Consider the following 24,922-nt stretch of genomic DNA (forward strand, 5'->3'; position numbering starts at 1 on the left):
CTCCTGGATATACACAGTAGCCAGAGCCCAGGCCAGGCTGCACCAGGGAGGTGGCAGCTCCTCATGACTGGGACGGTTCCAGCTGCAATTCTCAAGGAAGTACAGTCCCAGTGTAAGCAAGGACTCAGCACCAGCACTGACAAGCAAGTAGCTACTGCTCTTCATTCTGGGAAGCGGGGCACCGAGAGAATTCCAAATTCTCCACGATAACACCTTCCCCTCCCGACTTTTAGCTGGAGCCACATTTTGGTAACTTACATTTGCACAATACTTGTAACTTGTTCAAAGCTCTTTGATACTTATTATTTTATGAGATTGGATCATCACAAGCCCCAGATGAAGAGCTATCCCCCTGTTTTGCATGAAGAATCAGAGGCCCGGAAAGGCCCAGGATTCCAGCAGCCAAGTTGGTGTAGCAGAGTCAAGACTTGAGAGGCCACATTGCCGTCTGTCCAGATGCCCGGCTTCCCTCCACACCATGCAGCACCCGCTGGCCCCCTGTGAGTTAGCCACCACGAGTTCCAAGCCCTGGGCCTCACATCCCCTATGGCCGAAAGGTGCCTTCCCCCCAGTTTCTATTTATAGCCAGGACAATTGGCTCCACTCTTTACATTTTTGCTCCTTCTCTCTGGCAGGACCTGGGGCCTGTGACCCAACCTTGTCTATTTCGTTTGAAAGCCTATCCCACTCTGACTCCTACTCTGACCCACACTTTATTCAGATGGCACTAAGTTGGAAACCAGGGCCCAGCACATAACTTTTATGGCAAGATGATGGAGTGCTTGGGAAATGCTGACAAGGACAAGCATGTAAGCAATCTCTGTATGTGGTAATGTGTTTTCGAAATATTGTAATCTGATCAAAGCAGAACACAAAGCGACATGCACCTACTAATCACAGGTATGTAAATGCCAGCTTCTGCAAATGGCCAAGAACCAGAAGTGAACTTAGAGAGATGTGAAGAGATTTTTATCTTCGCAGGTTTTTCTTTCCTATAGTGTTCCAAACAATAATAAATTATAAATATGATTGTCAGAAGCAGAGGAGGAGGCAGAGAAGGAGAAGGCCCCTGGGGGACTGTCCATCTTCTCAAAAGGGCTAGAGTTACAAAGGGAGGGGGAGGATTGGACATGGGGAGTGAAGGAGCTGGGTGGGAGGCGGGAGCCAGGCATGCTTGCAGAGCCAGTCCCCCCGTGCCCTCCTCCCCCGGCCCCGAGATGCAGAGGTGCATCTGGGAGCCTCACCTCTGGCGGTCCCTCAGGACTAGGAGGGCAGATTAGCAATCTGGAGTCCTGCTTCAGGGATCCCCTACATGTCAATGTTCATGGTGCCTCCCAGAGTTGTGCAACATGGAGGCCCTGGGACAGAAAGAAGATGGGAGGCGATCCGCCGAACATAGAGCCACTGAGCCTTGCTCCCTTGCTTCTGAGGTCATCCAAGATCTCTTGCAATTTTTCTGCACCTTTCATTTCAGAGGGCTAAAGGGAGGCCTGGCCTACAGACGGTGAAATGCCTCCAGGGCAAGGCCAGCCTTGCTCTGTGGGGTGCCAGCCTGGCAGGGAGCCAGCAGGTATGAAAGGCACCAACCTAGGCTCCCCTGGGACTTGGGAACAGTGCTCTCCACGGACATATCAAACTCGACATGTCTGAAGCTGACTCCTTATCTCAGCAGCCCCTCCACCCAGACTTGCTTCTCCTCCCATGTTCCCTATCCTGGTGGACGTCACCACCACCCGCCCTCGGCTTGCGAGGATCTGCAGGATCTGGCTCCACCTTCAGCTCTCACTCTGCTCCATTTTGTACCCTAGGCCCCACCTGCACTGAAATATTTACAGTGACTATGATACACCAAGTTATTTCATTGCCCTGACTTTTCTCATGCTATCCCTTCCCTACCTTGTCCAGCTGCTTATATGTCAAGAGTCAGCTCAAGGAGCATCTGTCTCTACAAAGCCTATCCTGCTCATCCCCACCCCCCACCCCCCCAGACCCCCCCATCTGTCCCCCAGTAGAGATCAGTACTTCTTTTGTCTCTGTGGCCCCACTATCTAGCGCTGCTCCTGGCACATCTTCAGCATTCGATGTATATTTTATGAATTTATTTATTTATTTATTTATTTATTTATTTAAAGATTTTATTTATTTATTTGAGAGAGAGAATGAGAGACAGAGAGCACGAGAGGGAAGAGGGTCAGAGGGAGAAGCAGACCCCCTGCTGAGCAGGGAGCCCAATGCGGGACTCGATCCCGAGATTCCAGGATCATGACCTGAGCCGAAGGCAGTCGCTTAACCAACTGAGCCACCCAGGCGCCCCTATTTTATGAATTTAAAAAAATGAATGAATGCGGAGGGTACGTTTTGGGGTAGACAGAAGGGTCGATTTGATTAACCAGACCAAGCCCAGGTGTGATGTGTGATACCCCAGGGCCCGCACATTTCTGGTGAGGGCATCTCCCAATTCATCTCTACCCTCAGGCTACTTCTTTCTAGAGCAGGGTCACTTCTGGCCCCAAGGCTCGTTGGCACCTTCCCTCTGCCACACACAACAGAGGCACCTGTCCTTGGGGCTCTGCTCTTCTCAAACGCGGGCCCCTGGTCATTGTTCTCCTCTGTGTGTGGATTGTGCTGTTCACGGGAGTGAGCCCTGACTTATCCACCTGACTTTACCTCAGAGGTGCCGAGTCAGATAGGTGATAGGTGGGTGGGTGGGCTGAGGACAGGTCATTTCTTGTCATCCATGAGAAGCGACCCCCTTAGCTGGGCCAAGTGGGACTGTCTAGGAGGGAGAGGGGCGGCGTGCAACAGTTCTCACCCATATTGTCATCACACTCTCTGGTTGGGTGAGTTCTTGGGGCTCTAGCCCACAAAGGTGGGGGCAATAGCATCTACCCTTGTCCTCTGTGGCAGGCTGGTTTCCGGAAAGGCCCTGGGCCCTGGTCCAATGTGAACCACATAGCCCTGCTGCCTTTTCCAGGGCAGGGAGGGAGGACTGTCCCTCCTGCCTTCCAGTCTAAGCACCCAGTTCCCCTAGCTCGGCCTCCCCAGCCTGCCAGTCTCCTTCCTGGCTCAAACTGCAAAGGTACTGCTCTGTCAGGGCCTGGCTCTATTTTCAGCATCCTCAGCAGCAGCAGCGGCCAGTTCTATGAGCGAGGTGTTAGGGAAAACCTGTTACTTTGATCCAGGAGGAGTCAGAGAAAAGGCATCTTCCATCTCCAGGAGTCTCAGTCTGATTGCTAACACGCATGGCAGAACTTGGGCTTGGAGAGACAAAGCTCTCAGACAATGGGAGTTTTAAAGATCAAATCCAAAGGACAGACACATCTACTTTTTTTGTGTTTTTTGTTTTTGTTTTTTTTTCTTTTGTTTGGTTTTTGTTGTTGTTGTTTTTAATAAGCTATCCTAAGTCACATGTTTTCCTATTCTAGGAATGTGGAGTTTTCACCTCTGTTCCAACTGGCTCTGCCTCTGTTCTCTGAGCAGGCACCTCTGATCCCTGGACTCTGACAACAGTTTGGGCAAACCCACAGGATACGAGCTACTTTAGGCTATAGGTCCAAAGACTCCTGGGTGGGCAAGTATGGCTCGTGGCCCCAGCTGAGAGATAAAGAGGAAGGTACCAGTCTGGCACCCTTGTGGATGAATCTGGTATTCTGGTCCTCCTGCTCTCTGTCCCTTGTGGGACAGGAATACAGCTGAGAAGGAAGTTGGGGGCTTGAAAGAGGGGTCAGAGGAGAGAATTCTAACAGTTAGGATGAAGATCTGCAGAAGTATGCTTCCTTTCGGGCACTTTCGAAGCCTGATTTAAACAGATGGCCCCCTGGGGTGGGGTGGTTGGAACATGAGCTTCTCTGACTAAGACTCTAGGGCCCCAGAGGCATGTATTTCACACTCTCCCCAGTCTTGAACACAAAGCAGTGAAAAAGATGTCATTTCAAACCACAGCTTCTTTCTTGAAAGAGTTGAGCCTGTCAAAGACCTGGTGGGCTTCTGGATATAAGGCGGTGGGCTTGGTGAGGCAGGGGGAATTTGAGAAAGGGGCACTGGGAAGACCTGAATTACTCATCACAGTAGAGAGGAATCTGGCTTCCCAGAGTCATTCAAGGAGGAGAGGGGGAGGTGGAAGAATGGGAAGGGAGTAACGGATGGGGTAACTGGGTGACTGGGCATTAAGGAGGACACATATTATAATGAGCCCTGGGTGTTATATACAATTGATGAATCACTGAACTCTACCTCTGAAACGAATAATATACTATATGTTAATTAATTCAATTTAAATAAAATAATATAGGAAGGGAGTAACAGGAGGAAGCACAATAGACAGCAGTGGGCTAGAGGAGCTTTGTGGGGTGGTGTGGCCAGTGAGAAACCCCAGGTGACAGGACAGCCAAAATAACTTTTCAGAACATTTCAGAAATGTGATTTTAAATTGTTTGCTGTGTGATGTAATCTCTCCCCTGTGGCCCACAAACCTTCATTAAAAGTTCTGCTACATGTTACAGCATTATTTTTGCAATTGTTTTGGAATAGGGGTGGGGGCTGTGTTCCATATTTGAATTGACAGCAGGAACTGAAGAAACAGCCAACACCGCTAGAATAGTGAATACAACTTCAGATGTGGCAGAAAACTAGAGCCAGAGGTAACCATGAAAATCTAAGTCCCCCCCCCCCCCAGTAATTCACAGAAATCCTGGGGAGGGCACTGGACTTTCCACAGGACATGGGCATTCAGCCAGTGTCATTTAAATCTCAAAGGACATGCTACCTCAGCTGACATTAGGTTCCAAATAGGCTTTGCCTTTGCAGCTGGACTAAGCCTTGCAAAACAAAATGTATCACACACACCTTTACCATCCAGGGCCTTAGCATAGAGCACATATTGGGGCCAGTAAAAGAATGCCCTGGGTGCCACCGGGAGTTGGCAGAGTCTATGCTGGGGGTGGGGGTGGGGGAGCAAGAAAACCATTCGGGGCAGGACTTGTCTCTCCCACCCCCAAATCCCTCTCCTTCTCTCCACTCTCTATCCATTAGCCCTATCCCAATGGCCAGATAATATTAGCTCTGCGGCCTGAAGGTCTTGTAAACAAGCAAGACCCAGCGGAGACGGTGGTGGAGGAGGTCACAAAAGGTTGTGCGGAAGTCAAACTGCTCTGAGTCTGTTCTGCTCACCCCGTAAGTGTGAGCAGAAGGGGAAGAGGCTCCTGGTCCAAAGGGTCTGGGGCAGTGAATGGGTTGTCTGGGTCCCCGACTATTTCCTGGTACTGGCTGTAGAATATGTCGCGTGGGGCTCTGGTCTTTGCTTCCAAACATCCCCCATACGCCCTTCTGAGGCCTCGCGGGGAACCCCACAGCCCAAAGAAACCCTCCCTCTTCCCGCCAAGTTCCGAGGAGTCGTTGCGGAAACCACGCGCCGCTCACAGGGCTGATGCCGCCACCTGGCGGCGGAAAGTGTCCGGCTCACTCTGGGACCCAGAGAGGCAGGAAGAAGAAGGCGTGGCTTTCGAAGCCCGGTCCAGCGTGGTGACGTCACGACAGGGCGCCGTTTCTCCCCGCCTCTTCCCCTTACCCCGCCCCGCTCGGAGCTGCCAGTACTTGACGTGGCGTCACCGCCCTCTACCCTTACTTTGCGTGCGTGTTTGCGTGCGGCGGAGGTGGCGGCGCGGGCCGGTCGGAGCTCGGCGTTGCTGCTCTTGGTGCTCCTGTCGCCGCCGTCGCTGTCCGGCTGGTCTAGACTGCCGAGCGGACGAGACGCTGGCCACAGCACCTTAGCACCGGACGCAGCTCCGCGCGGGCCGGGCGGGAGGGTGGGCGAACGCGTGTCGGAGGGTGCCGCGCGGGCGGGCGGACGGGCGCCGGTGAGGGAAAGAGGCGGGGGCGGCGGGTCAGCCGCGGGCCGGGCCGGCCGGGGGATGTCGATGCCTGACGCGATGCCGCTGCCCGGGGTCGGGGAGGAGCTGAAGCAGGCCAAGGAGATTGAGGACGCTGAAAAGTACTCCTTCATGGCCACCGTCACCAAGGCGCCCAAGAAGGTGCGGGGGCTCTGGGTGGCGGCGGGGGCCTGGGATGGGGCCTCGCGGAAGGGGCGCGAGCGAGCCCAGGGCCCGGGCTCCAGCTAGTTCGGGACTTAAGGGGCCAGGTTTGAGGTGGTCCGGGACGACTGAAGTGTGAGGGGTGGCGGGTGAGTGACCCCAGGCCTATCCCGAGCTGGAAAGGCCGCCCCTGACCTCACTTTCCTTTGTCCCTCGGCCCTAGTCCTCTGGGATCTTTCTGAAATCCGAAAGGGCCGGGCCTTTAATTTGCGGCGGACTTTTCCTGGATGAAGGGCCTTTCGAAGACGGGAGGGGGGGTGGTGAGCCAACTCAGTCGACCCTTGTGACCAGCCCCCGGGGATAGCGCTGTACAGAAAATCTCCCCTCAGGTGAGTGGGTAAATCCGGCAGAGCTGCTTTGGGCAAATCCTTGGGAGCAGTGGCTGGTTTATCTAACAACTGCGTGCTAGCTTGGAGGCCGGAGGAAAAAATACGTGGAGCTAGCTCTTTTATGCAGGTGAAAGCAGCGAGGGCAGTGTGAGATTGAAAAGGAAAGTAAGATTCTCACCTTCTGTGGTCATCCAGTTGCTTCGAGATATGTAAGATATTAACGTTTGGAGGTTGGTGACAGACACTGTCATGGATACAGGTTGATCGTAGTCATGTGAGTAGATCACTTAGCATCCCTTGAGAAAGGAGCTTGGGTGGGTTGGAGGGGTGGGTGGTAAGGAAGGATTGCTCATTCTTTACCGCACTTAACTGAGGCAGAACAAGTTTAGTCTATTGTGCTGCAGGTTGAGCTCAAAGGACACCCTTCTAATTCTCTTGTCGTGAAAGATTAAATAGCAGCCTTTGGAGATTTTAGTCTAACTAGCTCTCTGAACGATGGAATTGGGATCCCAAGTGCTTTGTGAGCATTTGCTGCCAACCACATCTTGACTTTCCACATACCTGGCGCCCAGTTAACAGTAGATGGGAGAACCTTTGCAGAGAGGTGACCTTTCTGAAACTGATGAGAAGCTGGGTAAATATTTTCCTCCTGTAAAGACAGAGTTTCAAGGCTGTCTCTGCCTGCAGTGTTTGATGGGATGCAGTGCTTGTATAAGCTGAATACATGGTTTGCAGGAATACAGCCCTTGAGGCTTCTACACCTGAATTAGTTATGCTGTCATAGTGGAAGGGATGACTTTGTTTTTAAATGAGATTAATCTACCACTCCAGAAATCAAATGCAGGATTGAAAAGACGGGTTGCCATGGTGCGCTGTAGCTCCCTTTTCCCACAAAATTAAGGAACTTACCGATAGAATGCCTTAAAAAGGTAGTAGAAGATCCTTTGATTCTGTGGAGTCTGATTAACCTTATTTTTAGTGCTCTCAGTTCAGTTGACTGCTTTGTTGGGGCAGTAACTGTAATCTGCAGTATTTGGAGACACAGTCACAGTCTTTCTAAGAATGCTTAAGGGTAATACCTATGATGAGTTAGGGAAAAAGCTCTGGTACCCTAATTCCCTGAACTCTTCCTCTCCCCATTAGCCTATCCTCTTTTGTCTAGTTGCTTCAGGGATTAAGCGTCTTTATTCTTACGTGCCTTAATTTTAGTAAGCCCGTATTCTTGCCAAGTGCCACTAATTAGTAATGCAAAGTTCGTATTGTAGATTGTAAACTCCATAAAGGCAGGGACTCTTATTCACCGGTGTATGTATTGTGCCTAGCTCTATACCTAGCATATAGTAGATATTCAAAACTTAATTGCCCACCTGGCTAACTAGTAATTGAGATGTCTGTAGGACCACCTACCAGGAATAAATATTCCTTTTCCTCTTTTCTTCCCAGGAGGAATATTGTTAATGTGTATTATTGTCAAGCCAAATGCTAATGATTTTAAAGAGTCATTCCATTAGCTGAAATGAGGAGTCTCTGCCAGGAATGTGGGAAGACCCTATTATAAGTTTCCATTTGTTGGTAAATGTCCCTCGTGTTTCTTATTAATCTTGCTTTTTCTGAGGTTTGTTGTTTAGCATTTACACAGCACTTTGTATTAGAGTGATTTATGATGACTAATTACCCTTCCCCTAGTGATGATTAAAGGCATTTATTTAGTTAATGAGTTGACTGAGGACTAGTCAAGGTCACATAGCAAGTTCTAGGTGATCCGTTTTTTCAGAACTGAATTGGACATTGTGTCTTAAGTCACTTTTGTACCTCTGTCATGTGTGGATAATGTGAGAAAGCATGAGAAAAAGAGAAAAAATGTAGCTTGGTGTGTACTGAATGATGTAAGAAAAAGGCCTCTTCAAAAGGTGCTGGCCTTACCCTGTGAGGATTCCAGTGTGGCTCTAGACCAAGTAATCCTTAGATCATTCCAAGGCCCCTCAGGAAGTGAGGTGCCAGTCAATCTATAGATTACTTTAGGGTGACCTTGATGGTCCTTAGATCGGATTCCAGTGTAACTGGTGAAATCTTACTCATTTTGGGGGAAGAGTAGATGTCCATCAATTAAAAGCATAGATTGAGATTCTTCAACTATAATCCTAACTTAGTTTTGTATGCCTGAGGGTCTACCACAGTACTGTGAAGTTAATAGAACTTGTCGGTTTGATTCAAGGTTTGATCTGGGTGTCAAGAAGTCAACTAAATGGGTACCACCTTAAGCAAGTGAGGTTCCGTGCCTCAGTTTCCTCATCTACCAAAAAGTACTTTTTATTTGGAATAGGTAGAGACAGGTGCATGTTAGGAGCTAAGATTGCATAAGTGGTTTTAAGGAAGTCTATTAGTTTACTTACACTCCCTCTTTTTAGTGAGCATTTGAGATGGCTTATAACACAAGACACATACAATATAAATAGAAAGTCAAAACTAGGGGTGCCTGGGTGGCTCAGTCAGTTAAGTGTCTGCCTTCAGCTCAGGTCATAATCCCAGGGTCCTGAGATCAAGTCCCGCATAGGGCTCCCTGCTCATTGGGGAGCCTGCTTCTCCCTCTCCCCCCTGTTCGTGCGTTCGCTAACTCTCTCAAATAGATAAATAAATCTTAAAAAAAAAAAAAGAAAAAGTCAAAACTATAGAAGGAAGGGAAAAAATACTAACCGTAAGGGCTAAGACAGGTGATGAGGCTGATCATCACATGCAGCTCCACACTTCCTAGAAGTCAGATGGTAAAGGGAATCACATTAGCAGACACGGGAAATAATACATATACCATTTTCTTGGGAAGACAGCTTTGGCTGACATAGATTTCTAAAGGAGATGTTCATGGGACAGTATTAACAAGCTATAGTTTGAGTCAACATGGTAAGCCTTGTTCACAACTGTTACTGTTTATTTCAGATTGTATTGCCAGGAAAATTTGGGTGGGAAAAGGCGTCCCTTACTTGTAAGGGTAGCATACATTATGCCACAACTAAAGAGGATCCTTGTTTAATGTTGGCAGTTATCAGTCGACCCAAATAAACCGGCTAGTTACTCGTAATCACTAGTTATTTATCCCTCTTCCTGCTACTTTGTATTGTGGGAGTGAGAGCTGTCCTTGGGCCTTTGGAAATTGACATTGTATCAAGTTAATTTTTTTTTCTAAGAGTAAACCCAAATCTCCAGCTTGATGAAACTTCCTAAGACAAGCTACTCTGGAAGGCCTATTAGAGCATTTGCTATTCTCTGCACTTCTGAACATTTATGGGGGGTGGGGGCTGTCTGTACATCTGAATATTTATTGGGGGGTACTCTCCAGAGTGATATATTAGGCATTGAACCTAAGATCTATGCAGACAGACTTTTACCACCAGCACAGTAGAGGGAAAGAGAAGACATAAAACAACTGCTTTTGCTTGTAGGATATTCTTTATTTGAATAAGGCATATATAGCAGCCTCAGTTTATCAAAAGGGTCGGCTAGGACTTCGGAAGCACACTAAGTAGAGCCCTGGTGAGTACTACTTAGCTGTTAACCTGTTGGGTGAGATGCAGGATGCTCCTCTTCTCATCAGGGCTGTATTATGGCTAATTCTTGGTGCAGTTTTATAGAATTTTCACGGATACTTCTTAGATTCACCAAGAAGAGATTTGACAGGTGGATATTTCCTATCTTCTCTACATCATCAGTATCTCTTGATCTCTTCAGGGCAGCTACTGTTTTAGTGACAGTCTTCAAACAGAAGTCAGGGGTGTAAGAAGATCTTGTTTGGATTTCTCCACAGATACTGATTATCTCTCTTTCTTATTTGAGTTGTTAATAGTGTCCAAATTACTTTGTTCTAAGTTCCTTTAGACTTTTATCTTGTAACAGAGAGAAATCTGTACATTGTCTAGATCCCTTGCTGACAAGATGACAATTGTGTTATCTTTTATTTTATCAGAGGGTTATCATTTGGATCCAGTGTGTCTTACCCAATGTATTCTTGTAAAGTTATTTATGAAGGATATTTTGATACATAGAATCATGTAGATTTCTAGTTGCCTGTGACTCTTCATAAATTTACTCTGCCACCTCAAGTAGTTATGATCTGTAAACAAGATTCTTACCACAAATTGTCTTTCCCACCCTTGTCAATGGTGTCAGCATCTTGCATATGATAAGCAGTTAAAACTTCACATAGAAGTATTGTCACCTTTTCTCTTATGATTCCATATTTCCCTTTGACTCATTCAGGTAGTTCTCTTGCTCTCCCACTCTTGGCTTGGCTGTTACATAAGATCTCTTTAACTTCCCCTTTTTGTTCCTAAAACTGAGGAGTACAATGTACATCAAGCACTTGATTTTTGGAGTCAGGTTTACCTCCAGTCCCCACCATCCAAAAACCATGTGACTTTGGGCAAGTGACTTAACCTGTGGAGCCTCCATTTTCTTGTCTGTAAAATGAGGAATAATGATAGTACTACAGGATTGTTCAGGGGATTAGCATTTAGTAAATATTCTTAGTGCTTTTGTTCCTTTATAGCTGGACTGACCATATTTCTCGTTTGCCTGGTGCAGTTCTGGTTTAGACCTGTTATCCCATCATGCTGTTCAATGACTGCCTCTGTAAACTCTGAAAAGTACCCTGGTTTATATGGAATTTTGAAATAGTGTTAAAGAGCCAAAACAAAGATGTTTCTATTGGAATATCTTTTAAACAGGAAAAAAATTTTCCCTGAGAAAAATGTTATTTTATGTACGGCTTAAACCTATTGAACACTAAAATTTTGGATTTCTTTTTTTTTTTTTTAAGATTTTATTTATTTATTTGATAGAGAGAGACACAGCGAGAGAGGGAACACAAGCAGGGGGAGTGGGAGAGGGAGAAGCAGGCTGCCCGCTGAGCAGGGAGCCCGATGCGGGGCTCGATCCCAGGACCCTGGGATCATGACCTGAGACGAAGGCAGCCGCTTAACGACTGAGGCACCCAGTCGCCCCTAAAATTTTGGATTTCTTTTTTTTTTTTTTTTTTTAAAGATTTTATTTATTTATTTATTTGCGAGAGAGAGAATGAGAGACAGAGAGCACGAGAGGGAGGAGGGTCAGAGGGAGAAGCAGACTCCCCGCTGAGCAGGGAGCCCGATGCGGGACTCGATCCCGGGACTCCAGGATCATGACCTGAGCCGAAGGCAGTCGCTTAACCGACTGAGCCACCCAGGCACCCAAATTTTGGATTTCTAAGAGGTATGCAGACAACGGGAGAACTTAGAGCTTGTGATAGAACTGGGATGTGCTCTACCTGACCCCTCCTCCCCTTCCCCCTGCAGCACACAGTGCCTCTGTAGAAGGTGGGCGCCTTTCAGACAGTGGGCTAGCTGAGTCCAGGAGTTTATTTCCTCAAACTGCAATCATCTGGGAGACTTTCCAAACTGGAATCCTTGAATTACATGAAACAATTCCAACTTGAGGTGTGACTTTATCTTTTTATATAATCACCTTCAGATCACATCCCTGTGTACTCCCAACTCCCTCCCTCAGGTACTGTTTCTCTTTGCTCTAAACAGCCTGCTTCTAATTACATTTAACTGATTTTCTCCTGCAGAAGTGTGTGGCCTTTGCCCCAAAGCAATTACAGAGCTAGGGTGGAACACCCATGCTTTTGTTGACACTCAGACTGGTTTCATTTTTTTCCTTTCTCTGTTCAGTCTCTCTAAAGGATTCAGTCCGGTGCCTTAATCTCAGAATGAGTGTAATGATTGGTGCTACTCAGCAATATACAATGGGGCTTAATCATTTACTACCCAAACAGGCCACAAAGTGAAAAAGTATAATGAACCACCGGTAAAAGGTGGTACTTGGAATCCTGTGGCCGAGACGAGGAAAAGACTTTGAAGAAACACAAATGGAGGACTGGCCCAGCATGCTCCTGCTTTCTTGCCACAGAAGTCCCAGTGCCTCAGCTGACATGCCTCTGTACTTAACCGGTAGAGCTTAATGGGCTGAAAGTGTTCTCCTTCACCAGCCCAAACCAGTTCACTGCTAAAATGGACACACCGTACTCAGTTGTGTGCTCGAATGAGGCGTGAGCAGGAGGGTCTTGGGACTGCTCACTGTTCCATGCTGTTCATCTTGGACCTGCCTCAGGCTTAGTTCTTTACAATCTGAAGAACTGCCCAGCTAGAACAGGCCCTCTTGTCTATTTTTCTCGAAGAGCGTGTGTGTGTTCAGTGCCATCAGCGGAATCCCACTGAGCATGCTGTGTGCTCCAGGTGCCAAGGGAAACACTAGCGTGCTGATCCGCAGTGGTGTACAGCTCTGTGAGCTGGAAGATGAACTGGTGAGTGACCGAGTGAGGGGTTAAAGGCCCGAGGAGATGAGTGTAACCATGTTTCATTTCCGTCTCCTGAATGAAGCTGTCCATTTCACTGTGTTTGAATAATGTCAGGATTTTGGAAGTTCTGTTTTTAATAGTAAATGTTTCTAGCTCTTATGGTACTTATTAAAGTGAACCTTTGGGGCACAGGTTTCCATGGGCATAATGGGAATTACTTTATTCCTTTCCCCCAGGACTGGCTTGACCTCAAGTCAGAGTTTTTGGGCTATGACTTGTCTTCATTATGATCTTAGGATCCTGAAATCAAAAAAGGGACCTATCAGAAAAGTAAGTAGGACAGTGGTTCTGCTCTGCCCTTTTTGACCACCTCCTTCCTCAAAGGTCTTATGAAAGATTGTTTGGGCTCTCGGGATGGTTAGCTTTATTTTGGAGATGTAGAGACGATCTCTTCGCCTTGAATTTTTAAAGTGCACACCCTCATCTCTGTTTCTACTTTTAGGAGACAGGTCAGTAAGTAGGTAAGTCTGTGTGGAAGGTAGAGAACTGGAATAGGTTTCTCTTTTGCCAGTTTGAGGGATGCTCCTGAGATAGTCACTGGATTAGAAACTCTAGAATGATGGTTCTTAATCTTTTGAGTCACAGATCCCTTTAAGAATCTTATGAAAATTATAGTTCTTTGGGAAAATTCAGGAACACAAAAACTTGCATATATGTTTCAAAGGACTTGTGGTACTTCCTGAAACTCATCCATGGATCCTGGGTTTCAAAACCCTGTTAGAAGAGGAGGTCTCTAAGCCATAGTATCTCTTTTCTTTACAGATCCAGAAACTGCTGAGACTGTTTTCAGCTTGCCGTTTGTCCTTGAAACAAAGCTGAGGTTGTTGGTGTTCTTTGTCATCTCCCTCTTTGGGATATTCCTCAGCTTCCCAAGAGACTCATTATCAATGCCTTGAGGGTTCAGCTCAGGAACTTAGGCATACTGAAACCAACATTTCAGCAACTTCTGGGGGTTCTTGTACTATCTCATACCCTCTGCCCTTCATATGAACTGTGGTGCCTCTAAAGCTTCAGAGCTGATTCTCAGGAGTGCTTAGGGAACTCACGTGCTATACTACCAAAACCAAACAAAATAACTTGTTCCTCTGTATCAAAAATAGGACTGTTTTCAGGACTGACTTGATATCTGAATCTTAATTTTCATTTGATTTCTGTAGACCAGGCATATTGAGGGCAAGGACCATATCTCACACTTATGTATAGTATGCGGTGCTTGGCATGTAAGTACTGTCAGTATTTGTTTATTGAGTAAAATACTGTGAGATGATTATCACTAGGAGAAAGTGAGTTGGACTCACTGGGTTGTTTTGGCTCCCTGTCCCTTTCAGTTGGCAAAACGTTGTTTTTCTAACTCAGATCCCTCTCATTTGGGTGATAATGGAAATACCAAGAACTGCAGGTGAGAAATTGATAAGAATTTCCAACAGCTTAGTAGATCCTTTTATAATGCCAGAAATAGGAGGTAAGGGAGGAGACTGTTGAGATACAAGGCCTCCAGCTTGTTCACCCAGTAGCTGAGAACCACAGGGCAGTAGGCTAGAAGCTTAGGGATATCCTTATATGTAATGGGAAGGTAATTTGATGTCCCACCAAGTTTTAAACCCTTATTATTAGGGACACTGCCCTAAGTTGAAAGTGGTGTTCTGGTTTACACATGCTCTTGATTTAAGGAACAGAGGCTTACTCTTAGGGTGTTTGAGATTTGAGGGCCAGTAGTGAGTTGAACAGTTTCATTTTGGAATTTGTGTTGGAAAGTAATAAACAACAGCGCTGCCCGGCAATGCTGGGCAAACTTCTGATTCTTATTCTGCAACCCTAGCTTCCCCTTCTGAACCAACGGCTGAGCTCCATGTTCAAAAGCTTTATATGCCCTTGTCTTTGAAATACACCTTCTTTAGAGTTACAGTCTTCTGGGAACTGGGCCATGCTTGTCCTAACCAGGAATCAGACTCTAGTTGGCATTGAGGATTTTGTGTGTTTTTGTTTCCCTAAGTATGTGACGTAAGCAGGATTCAGGGGAAAGGGAGATCTTCAGAATTTTGTAGTTTTGGAAGTAGAAATAGGCACTTCATAAAGATGGCAGATGTGTTTGATTGTTCTGGTAACTAATTCAGTTTCCTGTGGGTGGCCAGGTAGTATCCTACTTCTAAATCAGTACTTGAGTTTTTAGTGCCCAGCTTCAGAGCACCAGACTTCTTAGCACGCAAGACATGAAGATTCCCAATGTTCAATTCTTATGGAGAGTAGCCCAGCTGGCTTGTCATGCTGGACTAGATGAATTGTGAATGTTAATTATACTGATCAATACAGTGGCCTTGGTAACAGACTTGTAGCTGCTGTAGAATCTGTTTACTTCAGGTTTATAACAGAAAAGAGACCAAGCTGGTTGGGAACATGATGTTCTAAATGTAATAAGCTGTATTGTAAGTCCAGGGAAAATGCATGCTGGAGGCACTGACCCTATTGCACCCTTCCCCAGAATTTCCCAGAGGAAAGCATTACTCTGGGGGTGGCTTCTGTTCTTATTTGCCAGTTGAAAATGAATTAAGGTTGGCAGAGGCATGGCTTTTGTGAGATGGGGTAAAGGATATTTACAAATCCTAAAGGTTAGATGGAGAGCACCCATGTTGGGAGGCATCTCATTCCTCTACCTAGTGTGTAATTAGGAGTGGAGAGTTGATGAGATTAGTTGCAACCCTTGCATTCAGAAGAAGGAACCCCTCCTATTTGAGGAATAGAGGGTTCAGAATTCTGCACATTCTTTTCTGACTCCACAGGGAGGGGATTAGCTGAACACTGGGCATGGTTGGAATGAGAGCACCTTGCCAATTCTTACTGGTTTTGGACCAAGCCATTGTAAAAATACAGTCTCTCTTCCTGTAACAAGCTCTTTGTCATGTTCTCCTAAACCCTGTAGATCTATTTGATGGATTGCCTGTACCTGACAGATGGAGTTGGTATTAAAGAGGCAGATTTTCTGCTTTCTTTGCCTTATTGTTTTATCTCTGAACAAGATATGTCTAGCCTGTTTGTTCCCTGTGTGCCTTCAGTTGCTTTATCAAGAGCCTGGTAAACTCAGTGTGCTTGTGTTTGCTTTTTTGGATCCTGCTTAGACTGTCTCCGATGAGTACTTCTCATGGAGTGGAAGGAATGGAAGGAATCAGTCACCTAGAGAGCTTTTCAAAACATTCATTTCAGGGCCCTAACCTAGATCTACTTAATCAGAATGGGAAGGGTTGAGGGATAAGGGGCAAGTAGAGAATAGGATAGTATGTGCTTTTTGAAACAGCTTAAACTTGAAAGATCCCGTATTTAGAACCAGTCTTTTAGATTATCTAGCAAGACTGGCCAAAATTGTTATGAAATCTGATACTGGGATGGTAATGTAGCTCCCACCTACCTCAAATGACTTTGGCCATGAGGAAAAATCTTGTGCCCCATGTGAGAGGTTCTGAAAATAGCCTATGGTTACTCTTCTTTTCCAGAATATTCAGAGTAAGCCGTGGCCAGAAATTATGCAGCTCTATCAGCTCAGGGTTGAGCACCTACTACTCTATCTGAGGACCTGTACTGGGCACTTAGGATTCATCAGTGAACAAGACAAAGATCCATATCCTCTGGAGTTTACATTCTTGTGAGGTTATTATTCAGGTCACATAAGTCTAGTATAGTGGTTCTTAACCATTTGGGGCTTGGAGCCCTATCAGAGCTGTGTTCATCTTCCAGAAAAATAAACACACATTTTTATATAAGTACATATGTGTATATATATGACATATAAGGGGAGTTGGCAGCCTGAAGCCCATCCATGAACCCAGGCTAAAAACCTAGAATGCTTGCCTAGAATTGAGAACCTGGTGATTGGGATCAGGCCAGGCCATGAGTTGGGTGTTTGGGTCTATTATCTGCTAGCCACACTGGTTTGTAGTTTTTTCTTCTGTATAGCCAAGGCCATTTGCAAAGAACTTGAGGGTGTCTCTAAAAAAAAGCAAGTGCAAGGAATTGCTAGGCCTCCACTACACCAATGGCATCTCTTGAGTCTGTGCTCTCTTTGAATGATTTTGACTCTGTTCCCATTCCCACCTCTTGATTTCTGGTTGGCTGAGCTTCTTGGACTCAGTAGATTAAAAATCGGGTCAGAAGATGAGAATTTCCTTAACACGATAATTTATACTATCAATTCCTGGACTAAGAGTGGTAGTAAAATTATAAAGATCATGAGAGGACATTTTAGCGAAATTCTGGCTTCAGAACACAACCTCACAGAAGGAGCTGATTGATGAGGGGCTGAGGAAATAGCCAAGGAGTAAAGACTGGAGAGAGATGAGAGGAAATAAAGGAGGGCAGAACTCAGGCAGTTGAGGAGCCGGCAAGCCAGGTAGCCTTAAGCCAAAAGGAGTGGATTTGAGACCCAGACCAAAAAAAAAAAAAAAGATTCCTTTTTAGTCCTGAAGGGTCTGTCACTATTCCTTTATTATCAAACAGAACTCAGGATAAAAAGGGGAGGGCAGATAAGGTCTTGCTTTATGTATACCAGTATCAGTATGTCTCTATCCTTGGAAAAGTTGGTATTTGAGTTGAATGAGTGGCTGAACCCTGCCTCAGGGTTAGTACCATGTATAACGTATACTGCAGAAGTATGAATGAAATTTCATTTGGGACACTGGGAGAAAGAATTATTTAGAATGATGTGGCCAGATTTAGAGGTTTGGAGCACAGGGAGCACACAGAGTCTTGTGCCAATTCTACCTTTACCTCCCTGGAATCTGATTTTTAGTGTAACTGCAGATCAAGACCTCTTGAAGGGTGGTCTTTCCAGGGAATTCTTGTTTCTCTGCCTGAGATCTAATGGGAACTTTCCAGACCCACACTGAGGGATTGCTGAAAAAGTGCCGTATTCAAGACCTTCTAGGCCAAACTGCTATACCCTCAGAGCCTATTAAAGAACAGAGCCCACAGTTCTCCCCACAGGAGTCTGGAGGCTCTAGATGATTCCAGTTGTAACTGCTCTAGTTTGTCCAGCATATGGAAAAGCTGTTCTATGAAACTTTCCAACCTGTTAGTATATGGACATCTCATTGTTTGCTCAATGATGCATTAAAACCAAAGCTCCCTAATCTAGGGGAATAGAATCACACCACTAATTTATTTTCTATTTTTAAAGAAGCCCTTTGAATGATCAAAGGAATTTCAGACCTCACTTCCTGGGACTGTTTAAGGTTCTATTCAGTGTGTAAGCTATGTAGTTAAAACCTGCTACTTGGCTTTGGAAAGAGTCTCCTAAAAACCATATAGCCAGAATGTTTTTTTCATTCATTAAATGAGTAGTTTAAATAAATATCTACTGTGGATATGAAATCAAAATTCAATAATCATATTGCTTAAATCCAGAATACCTCAATAAAATTAATAACGTTATAAGAACTTTTTTTTAGTCGTAGTGAAGTCAGAGAATTTGTTTTGTATTTGAAAAATCTGACTTTGCAAGATCTTTCAGACGTGTTATAAGATGCAGGGTGACTTGGAGTAGATACTGTTTGAGTACCACACCACAGATGAGAAAGGGACCTGGTGGAGTTCTCAGTTTAAGGGCATGAACTCTGATTGTGCTGTGTGTGAGAGAAAAGTGCTCAGATTCCCATTGTGCACAACATAAATAAGTTGCCTTAAAAAGCACATTTAAAATATATTGTCTGTTGCATATTTTAAAGTATGGTCATTTCTTATGAGAATAGCAGGTTTCCCAGATGATGGGGGAAAAAAAATCATTGGTTGGTTTTAACCATACCTAATTTGAAAACCTCCTTGTGTAAGTAATCACAGGTGGAATTTATAGATTGCTCTTGATGCCTACAAGACATTCTCAGGTCATTTCTCTCATCCTAATGGTCAGGATTAGGTTGTCCATGCATTCTCCTCCTCTCCATCCCACCCCCAGAAGACAGTGGACGTATATGCTAGAACAGAGCTTTTTGCTTCCATGATGTTTGGGCTCTTACTCTCTTCTCAGCCTTTCCACCCTGAGGAACCATACCCCTCAAGGCAATTCATTGGCAACTTTAATATATTACATTTCTTTGCATCATTGCACTTCTCCCAAAATCAGTGTAGATTTTGGAACAGAAAGAATTCTTTTCCTTCTCTAGAGTTCACAGGTGTTCATCTGGAAGCTCAGAAAGTTTCAGTGCAATAGTAGACTATTCTGTAGCTGACCTCTTGAAAATAAAGGGGAAAGCTGCTGTTTTCCCCAGCCTATTCCAAAAGAAGGATAATAGTACAGGGCCGGTAGGGATTTTTTTTCTCCCTTGCTTTTTTCCTTTTTTTTTTATTAATCTCAGTATTGTTAGCAAATTTGCCTTCAGCAAGTCACTTAATCCCCACCCCTGTTCTGTTTTTTTCATCTGTGAAGAGTAAATCCTGTACTCAAAAGATTCTAAAATTTTTTGAAAATACAAATCCTCTATAAGGAAATCATATCTGCAGGCCACTGATGTTGAAGCAGAGTGCTTAAACTAGAATGTCACAGAAATCTAGGCATTCAGGGGATGCCTGGGTGGATCCGTTGGTTAAGCGTCTGCCTTTGGCTCAGGTCATGATCTCAGGGTGCTGGGAGTAGATTTGGGCTCCTTGCTCAGCAGGGATCCTGCTTCTCCCTCTACCTGCTGCTCCCCCTGCTTGTGCGTCTTCGCTCTCTCTCTCAACAAATAAAATAAAAATCTTAAAAAAAAAAAAAAAATCTAGGCTTTCAGGACCTTTGTTTTTACGATACTGGTTAAGTGTGGATTTCGAATTTATAATCAACTTTAAGTAAAATCCTGATGTAATGGTCGAAGGTGGTTTTACTTGTTCTTTGTATGCCAAAATTTAAACAAAAATGGTTTGAAAAATATTGAGATCAGTGATGTTCTGACATTGTTATTTATTGATAAAATTTGCTGAGTAACTCTTCTATACCAAACTTGATTTTGACTTTTAGTTTGCAATATAGCTTAAAGCAAGAGATCTTTATCCTTGTGCGTCTGTCCACTTTACTCATTAGAAAATGACTGTTTAGGAAGTCATGGGTCAGGAAAACTCCACTTAGGTATTTTGGTCGGGGAAATATAGAGTGAGGGGATTGTACTGTATTCATTCTGGAGCAACAGGTAGTTTGTTTTTTGGGGTTTTTGTGTTTGGTATTTTGTTTTTGGTTTTTTTGTTTGTTTTGGGTTTTTTTGAGAGAGCATAGCATGAGTGAGCGCATGGGGCTGGGGGTGGGGGGATGGGAGGGGGAGAGGAAGCGAATCTTAAGCAGGCTCCACACCCAGTGCAGAGCCAATGCAGGGCTTGCCCTCAAGACCCTGAAATCATGAGAGCCAAAATCAAGAGTCGGATGCTTAACCAACTGAGCTGCCCAGGTAGTTCTTATTTTTAAATAGCCCCAAAGACATTACAGCCAACAATTCCTTTCAGTTTCTTTCTTACAGGCGATCTAAGGTCATGATTTCATAATGAGACTTTTATCTAAAATTGAACATATACACCTTGAGTTTAGAAAGCCAGGAAGAGATGGCAAATATTACCTCTCTAAAATGAAAAATATAGTTATGTTTTTGATGTGACCGATTGTCAGATTCTTGTCTTTCTGTTATATCTCTAGTCTCCTTCTAGAAGTTTAATATTTTGTGTTTTGTTAAGAGCTGTGGAAACTAAAGCCACCTGCAGCTGATCTTTAAAGTGATTTTAGCTTGTTTTTTTGAAATTGAAACTATTCTACCTCTCTACAGAGTGGATTCCGAAAGATCCCGTTGACCCATACTACATAGTTACTGTTTAATATTAGGTCTTTAAAGTCAGATTTTTAAATTTAATGTTTTGATGGCTTTTTCCTCCCCTGAGCCAGTACTTTATGGGAAGTGGTGGATGGTAACTAAAAAACTGATGTGGTTTCTGTCTTATTAACCTTTGTTGGGCGTTAGCCTGGGGTTTAGAAAGCACACCTACGTAAACTGAGCTGTCACTTTTTTGGAGCTACTTGTAGTTCTTCTGCCATAAACTATTTGGCAAGGATTTGCATGTCTTGCACCTCTCAATGGATATAGCCTTCCCAAAAGCTGCTCTGACTTACAGGTGGGATTCATTCACTCAAGCAAATGTGTGTAGAGGGTTTGAATTTGTAAGATGTAATTGGCTTTCAACTTCATTTAAGCTAAACTTCTAGATCAAGGAAGGAAGAATTGTTTTTGTACATCTCCAATCTTGTTCCTTCTTGGCAGGCTAAGATATTATACAGATGGCATTTACTCAGTCTGTGTGGCCACCTTCCAAAATGTCAGAAACTCCATCTTCCTTCTAGACCTGTCCATTGATCGATTGCTTGCTTTCACTGTTAACTTTTCTTCTCATAAAAATTTGTTTGACGAATACATATTTACCTATTTATAAGCATTTGACAAATTTTCATCTTAACAAACATCCCAGCATACCTTGCAGTGGGATTTGCCTGTTTAATTTCTTGTGAGCTTTATTTAAAGTCAAGATTGGCTTTAGGCTATTGACTTTTTATTACAAACATATAAGGTGAACAGTAGTAACCTGGCTCAGTCCTTCCCAGCATTTAAGAATTACTGATTCTTATACTCTGAGCCAATACAAAGTGATTCCTAAGTGAAAAAAAAAAAAAAAAAAAAAAGTGCAGAATATTTTAGCATTCTATTTTTTGAGTAAGAAAAGAAAAGAAGTATAAATATATACTTGCTTTTTTCCTACCTCCAGAAATGAACATAAACCAGAAACCAATGAAAATGGTGATGGGGGGGGGCGGTTAGAAATGGCAGTGAGACTTCTCTGAATATACCTTTAAAACTTTTGAGACGTGTGTTTCATATGTAAAAAAAAGAGAAAAAAGGAAACCTTAAAATTGCTGTTAACAGACACAAATGAATCTAACTACATATCAAATTGATTATATAATCACCCAGAAAACCATACTTGAACTATACATCATTTGTGAGATATTTCCTAAAGACAAAAAGGACTTCAGTGAAATATTGGCACTTCACTATGTAGAATATTGTTAGTAATATTACCCTTACAATTTTGAAATTGTTTTAGATGTACTATAGAATAAAACAAGTAAGTGTATCATTGGTAATAGAGACTAAGATTGTCAACATATAAGGGGAAAGAAATACAAATAGGAAAATTAAAAGTTTTTAAAAAGGTAATGTTAAATTTGAAATGGATATATCAATACAAACTCATGAATAAAAAGATTTCTCTGTCCCCTGAAAGAACTTATTAGCACTGACACCTCTAATAACAATTAGCCCACTTTATACTCAGATATTATTTTCTAAATAACATTCCCCACTGAAAGATATCAGTGCTCTTTGGAGAAATGGCTGATTCCAGGTCTGAAGCAGAGAAAGAACAAGGTGAGCCTGGTGTATCTTCTTATGCCAGAAAGGAAGGAAGCACTTAAACAGAAGAGTCAGCTTGAAGGAGACTCCCACTGGCTCAGTTTGGGACAATTGGAGCATTCAGTGTACTCATTGTATAATTTAGTGTAACAGATTGAATAAATAAAAATATGAATGACAAGTAAAGAAACAAGTGAAAGAGGGAGAAGAAAAGCCTTTCTTTACAAAATAATGCCAGCTAATACATGTGGAAAGAATGATAGGGAACAAACCATGATTCTGAAACACTCCCCCCAATATAATTGGTTCAGGCAAGGATTATGAACAGATGGTAAAGTCACTAGGGAACAGGATATTCACAGGCTGAAAAATATCACCCCACAGTTTAACCTTTACTTGCAAAGGAGAAAATACACCTTTCAGAGACTGATGGTCTCACTTTAACTAGGGTTCAGCTTGGTGTCACTAATCATGGAACAACCTGACGTTATGTGCTGCCTGATATGATGCAAAGTAAAGTATACAACATTATCTATGAAATATTCTTTTTTAATTTTTATTTATTTTTTTAAAGATTATTTGACAGAGAGAGCACAAGTAAGCAGAGTGGCAGGCAGAGGGAGAGGGAGAAGCAAATTCCCCACTGAGCAGGGAGCCCGATGTGGGGTTTGATCCCAGACCCTGGGATCATGACCTGAGCTGAAGGCAGCTGCTTAACCGACTGAGCCACCTAGGTGCCCCATCTATGAAATATTCTTGCCAAAATTTTAATCTCTTTCAAATCAGACCTCAAAACTGAACTTCCAGTTTACAGGAAAGAACTAATCTAAAAAATTCAGAATATAGGAGATTCCATAAGGCAACTGGCCTGGACTCTTCCAGGAAAAAATATCACAGGGGAAAAAAAATAAAAGCAAGAGAACTGTTCTAGATTACCAGACTAGCTAAAGGAACCTAACAACCAAATGCATTTAGTGAACCTTGATTCCATCCTGGGTTGGAAGAGTTGGGGAGGCATTTGGGTCTATAACTATGAAAGATTCTTTTTTTAAATTGCTCAAGTATGATTAACACAGTGTTATATTAGTTTTAGGTGTACAATATAATGATACAGCAATTCTGTACATTACTCAGTGCTCATCAAGATAAGTCTTAATCTCCTTTATTTCAACCCCACTGCCCCCAACCACTTCTCTGTCAACCACCAATTTGTTCTCTGTACTTAAAGAGTTTTTTGTTTGTCTCTTTTTTTTGTTTGCTTTTTTAAATTCCACATACGAGTGAAATTTATATGGTATTTGTCTTTCTCTGATTGACTTATTTCCCTTAGCATAATACCCTCTGGTTGCTGCAGATGGCAAGATTTCATACTTTGTTATGGCCACATAATATTCCATTGTGCACATACCGCATCTTCATGAAAGGTATTCCTGAGATAATTGGAGAAGTTTGAATACAGCCTGGATGAGATAGGGTTATTAATATTCATAAAAGTATGAGAATGTTATTGTGGTTCTGTAAGAGAATATCCTTATTCTTAGGAGATTCATTCTTAAGAATTTATTGGTGAGTTTTCATGTTTGCAATTTTTTTTTGGCAGGATCACTTGAAAGTTTGCATATGTACATGTGTGTATATATACAGAGGAAGAAACCTAATGTGGAAAATGGGAGGATTCAGTGTAGATGGAGGGTATACAGGTGTTCATTATACTATTTTAAAGTGTTTACATGTAGAAAATGATAATAAAGTTGGGAAAATGGGACAGTGGGGGTGGAGAGTGAGTTCAAGGGAACTTTGGTGTATCACTGAAGTCATGGGTATGTTCCAGGAATCTAGATTTCTTTAGTCACCTGTACAAAAATAAATATAAATATATATTTATATGTATAAATATATAAATATATATATATAAATAACCTAGAGTGATGATAATTGAATGTCAGGAGAAAAGGAAGAATGACCAGCATATTTTCATATAATACTGGTAGCAGATTGAGGATGAGGAAAGTATGGACAGGCCAGGCAGTTGGACAGGCAGATAGCTAAATAGACATTGAAATATAGTGGAGAATGGGTTGTAAATTATGGTTTTCAAAAGATTAGGAAGCCCCTCCCTGTCCTACTTGTTGCCACTTTTTAACCTCTTAATTTTACCTCTGGTTGGCAGTTGGAGGCCCAGATCATTCACTTTCATTAGACCATTTTAGGAGCTAATAGAAAGCCACTGAGGTACGTTGTCTCATATGAAGGGTGGAGGATGGGGGAGTGGCTGATAAGGGTAAAACCACTCCTTGGCAGAGGTTTTCAAGCTTTATGTTACTTCCTCGCCAGTTAAGTGACTTGGCAGTGAGCCCTGGTGTTGCCTCACCCCTTCCTCCCACCGACATTGATGAAAGATCAAGTTAAGTCCCATTTTTGAAAGGAGTGTTTCTTCTGGAAGTGGATTCTAGCAGTATGTGTGTGCACGCACACGCTCATATTATATCCTGTTACCCTTGCAACAGAGATGGGTGGAGTGGAAGGAGATGTGTGCTGTGATTAGTCAGCTTGCTGTCTCCCTGCCCACCCCCCTCCCCGCCAAAGCTCAAGCCCCATCTGGGGAAACTGAGAACTTAAGAAACTTGAGACAGGGAAGGAGGACAGGGAGCAGCCAAAACCTGCTGAGTCTCAGAAGACTGGTTTCTGCACTAGGGAATGGAAGAAGTGACTGAA

At 43.6% G+C, this 24,922-nt stretch overlaps 1 protein-coding gene across 2 annotated transcripts in view; it reads left to right on the forward strand.

Moving 5' to 3' along the window:
- Positions 1-5,822: 5,822 nt before the first annotated feature.
- Positions 5,823-24,922, forward strand: part of AHCYL1 (adenosylhomocysteinase like 1) — a 39,182-nt gene continuing 20,082 nt past the window's right edge. The window contains exon 1 of one of the 2 annotated variants that reach the window (XM_021690265.2): positions 5,823-6,029. In XM_021690265.2, the coding sequence (XP_021545940.1) occupies positions 5,910-6,029 (120 nt within the window). In that variant the 5' untranslated portion in view covers positions 5,823-5,909. The remainder of the gene's footprint in view (positions 6,030-24,922) is intronic. The other variant, XM_021690264.2, reaches the window with a different exon arrangement.

This window comes from Neomonachus schauinslandi, chromosome 4 (assembly GCF_002201575.2).
Source record: "Neomonachus schauinslandi chromosome 4, ASM220157v2, whole genome shotgun sequence".
Classification (NCBI taxonomy): Eukaryota; Metazoa; Chordata; class Mammalia; order Carnivora; family Phocidae; genus Neomonachus; species Neomonachus schauinslandi.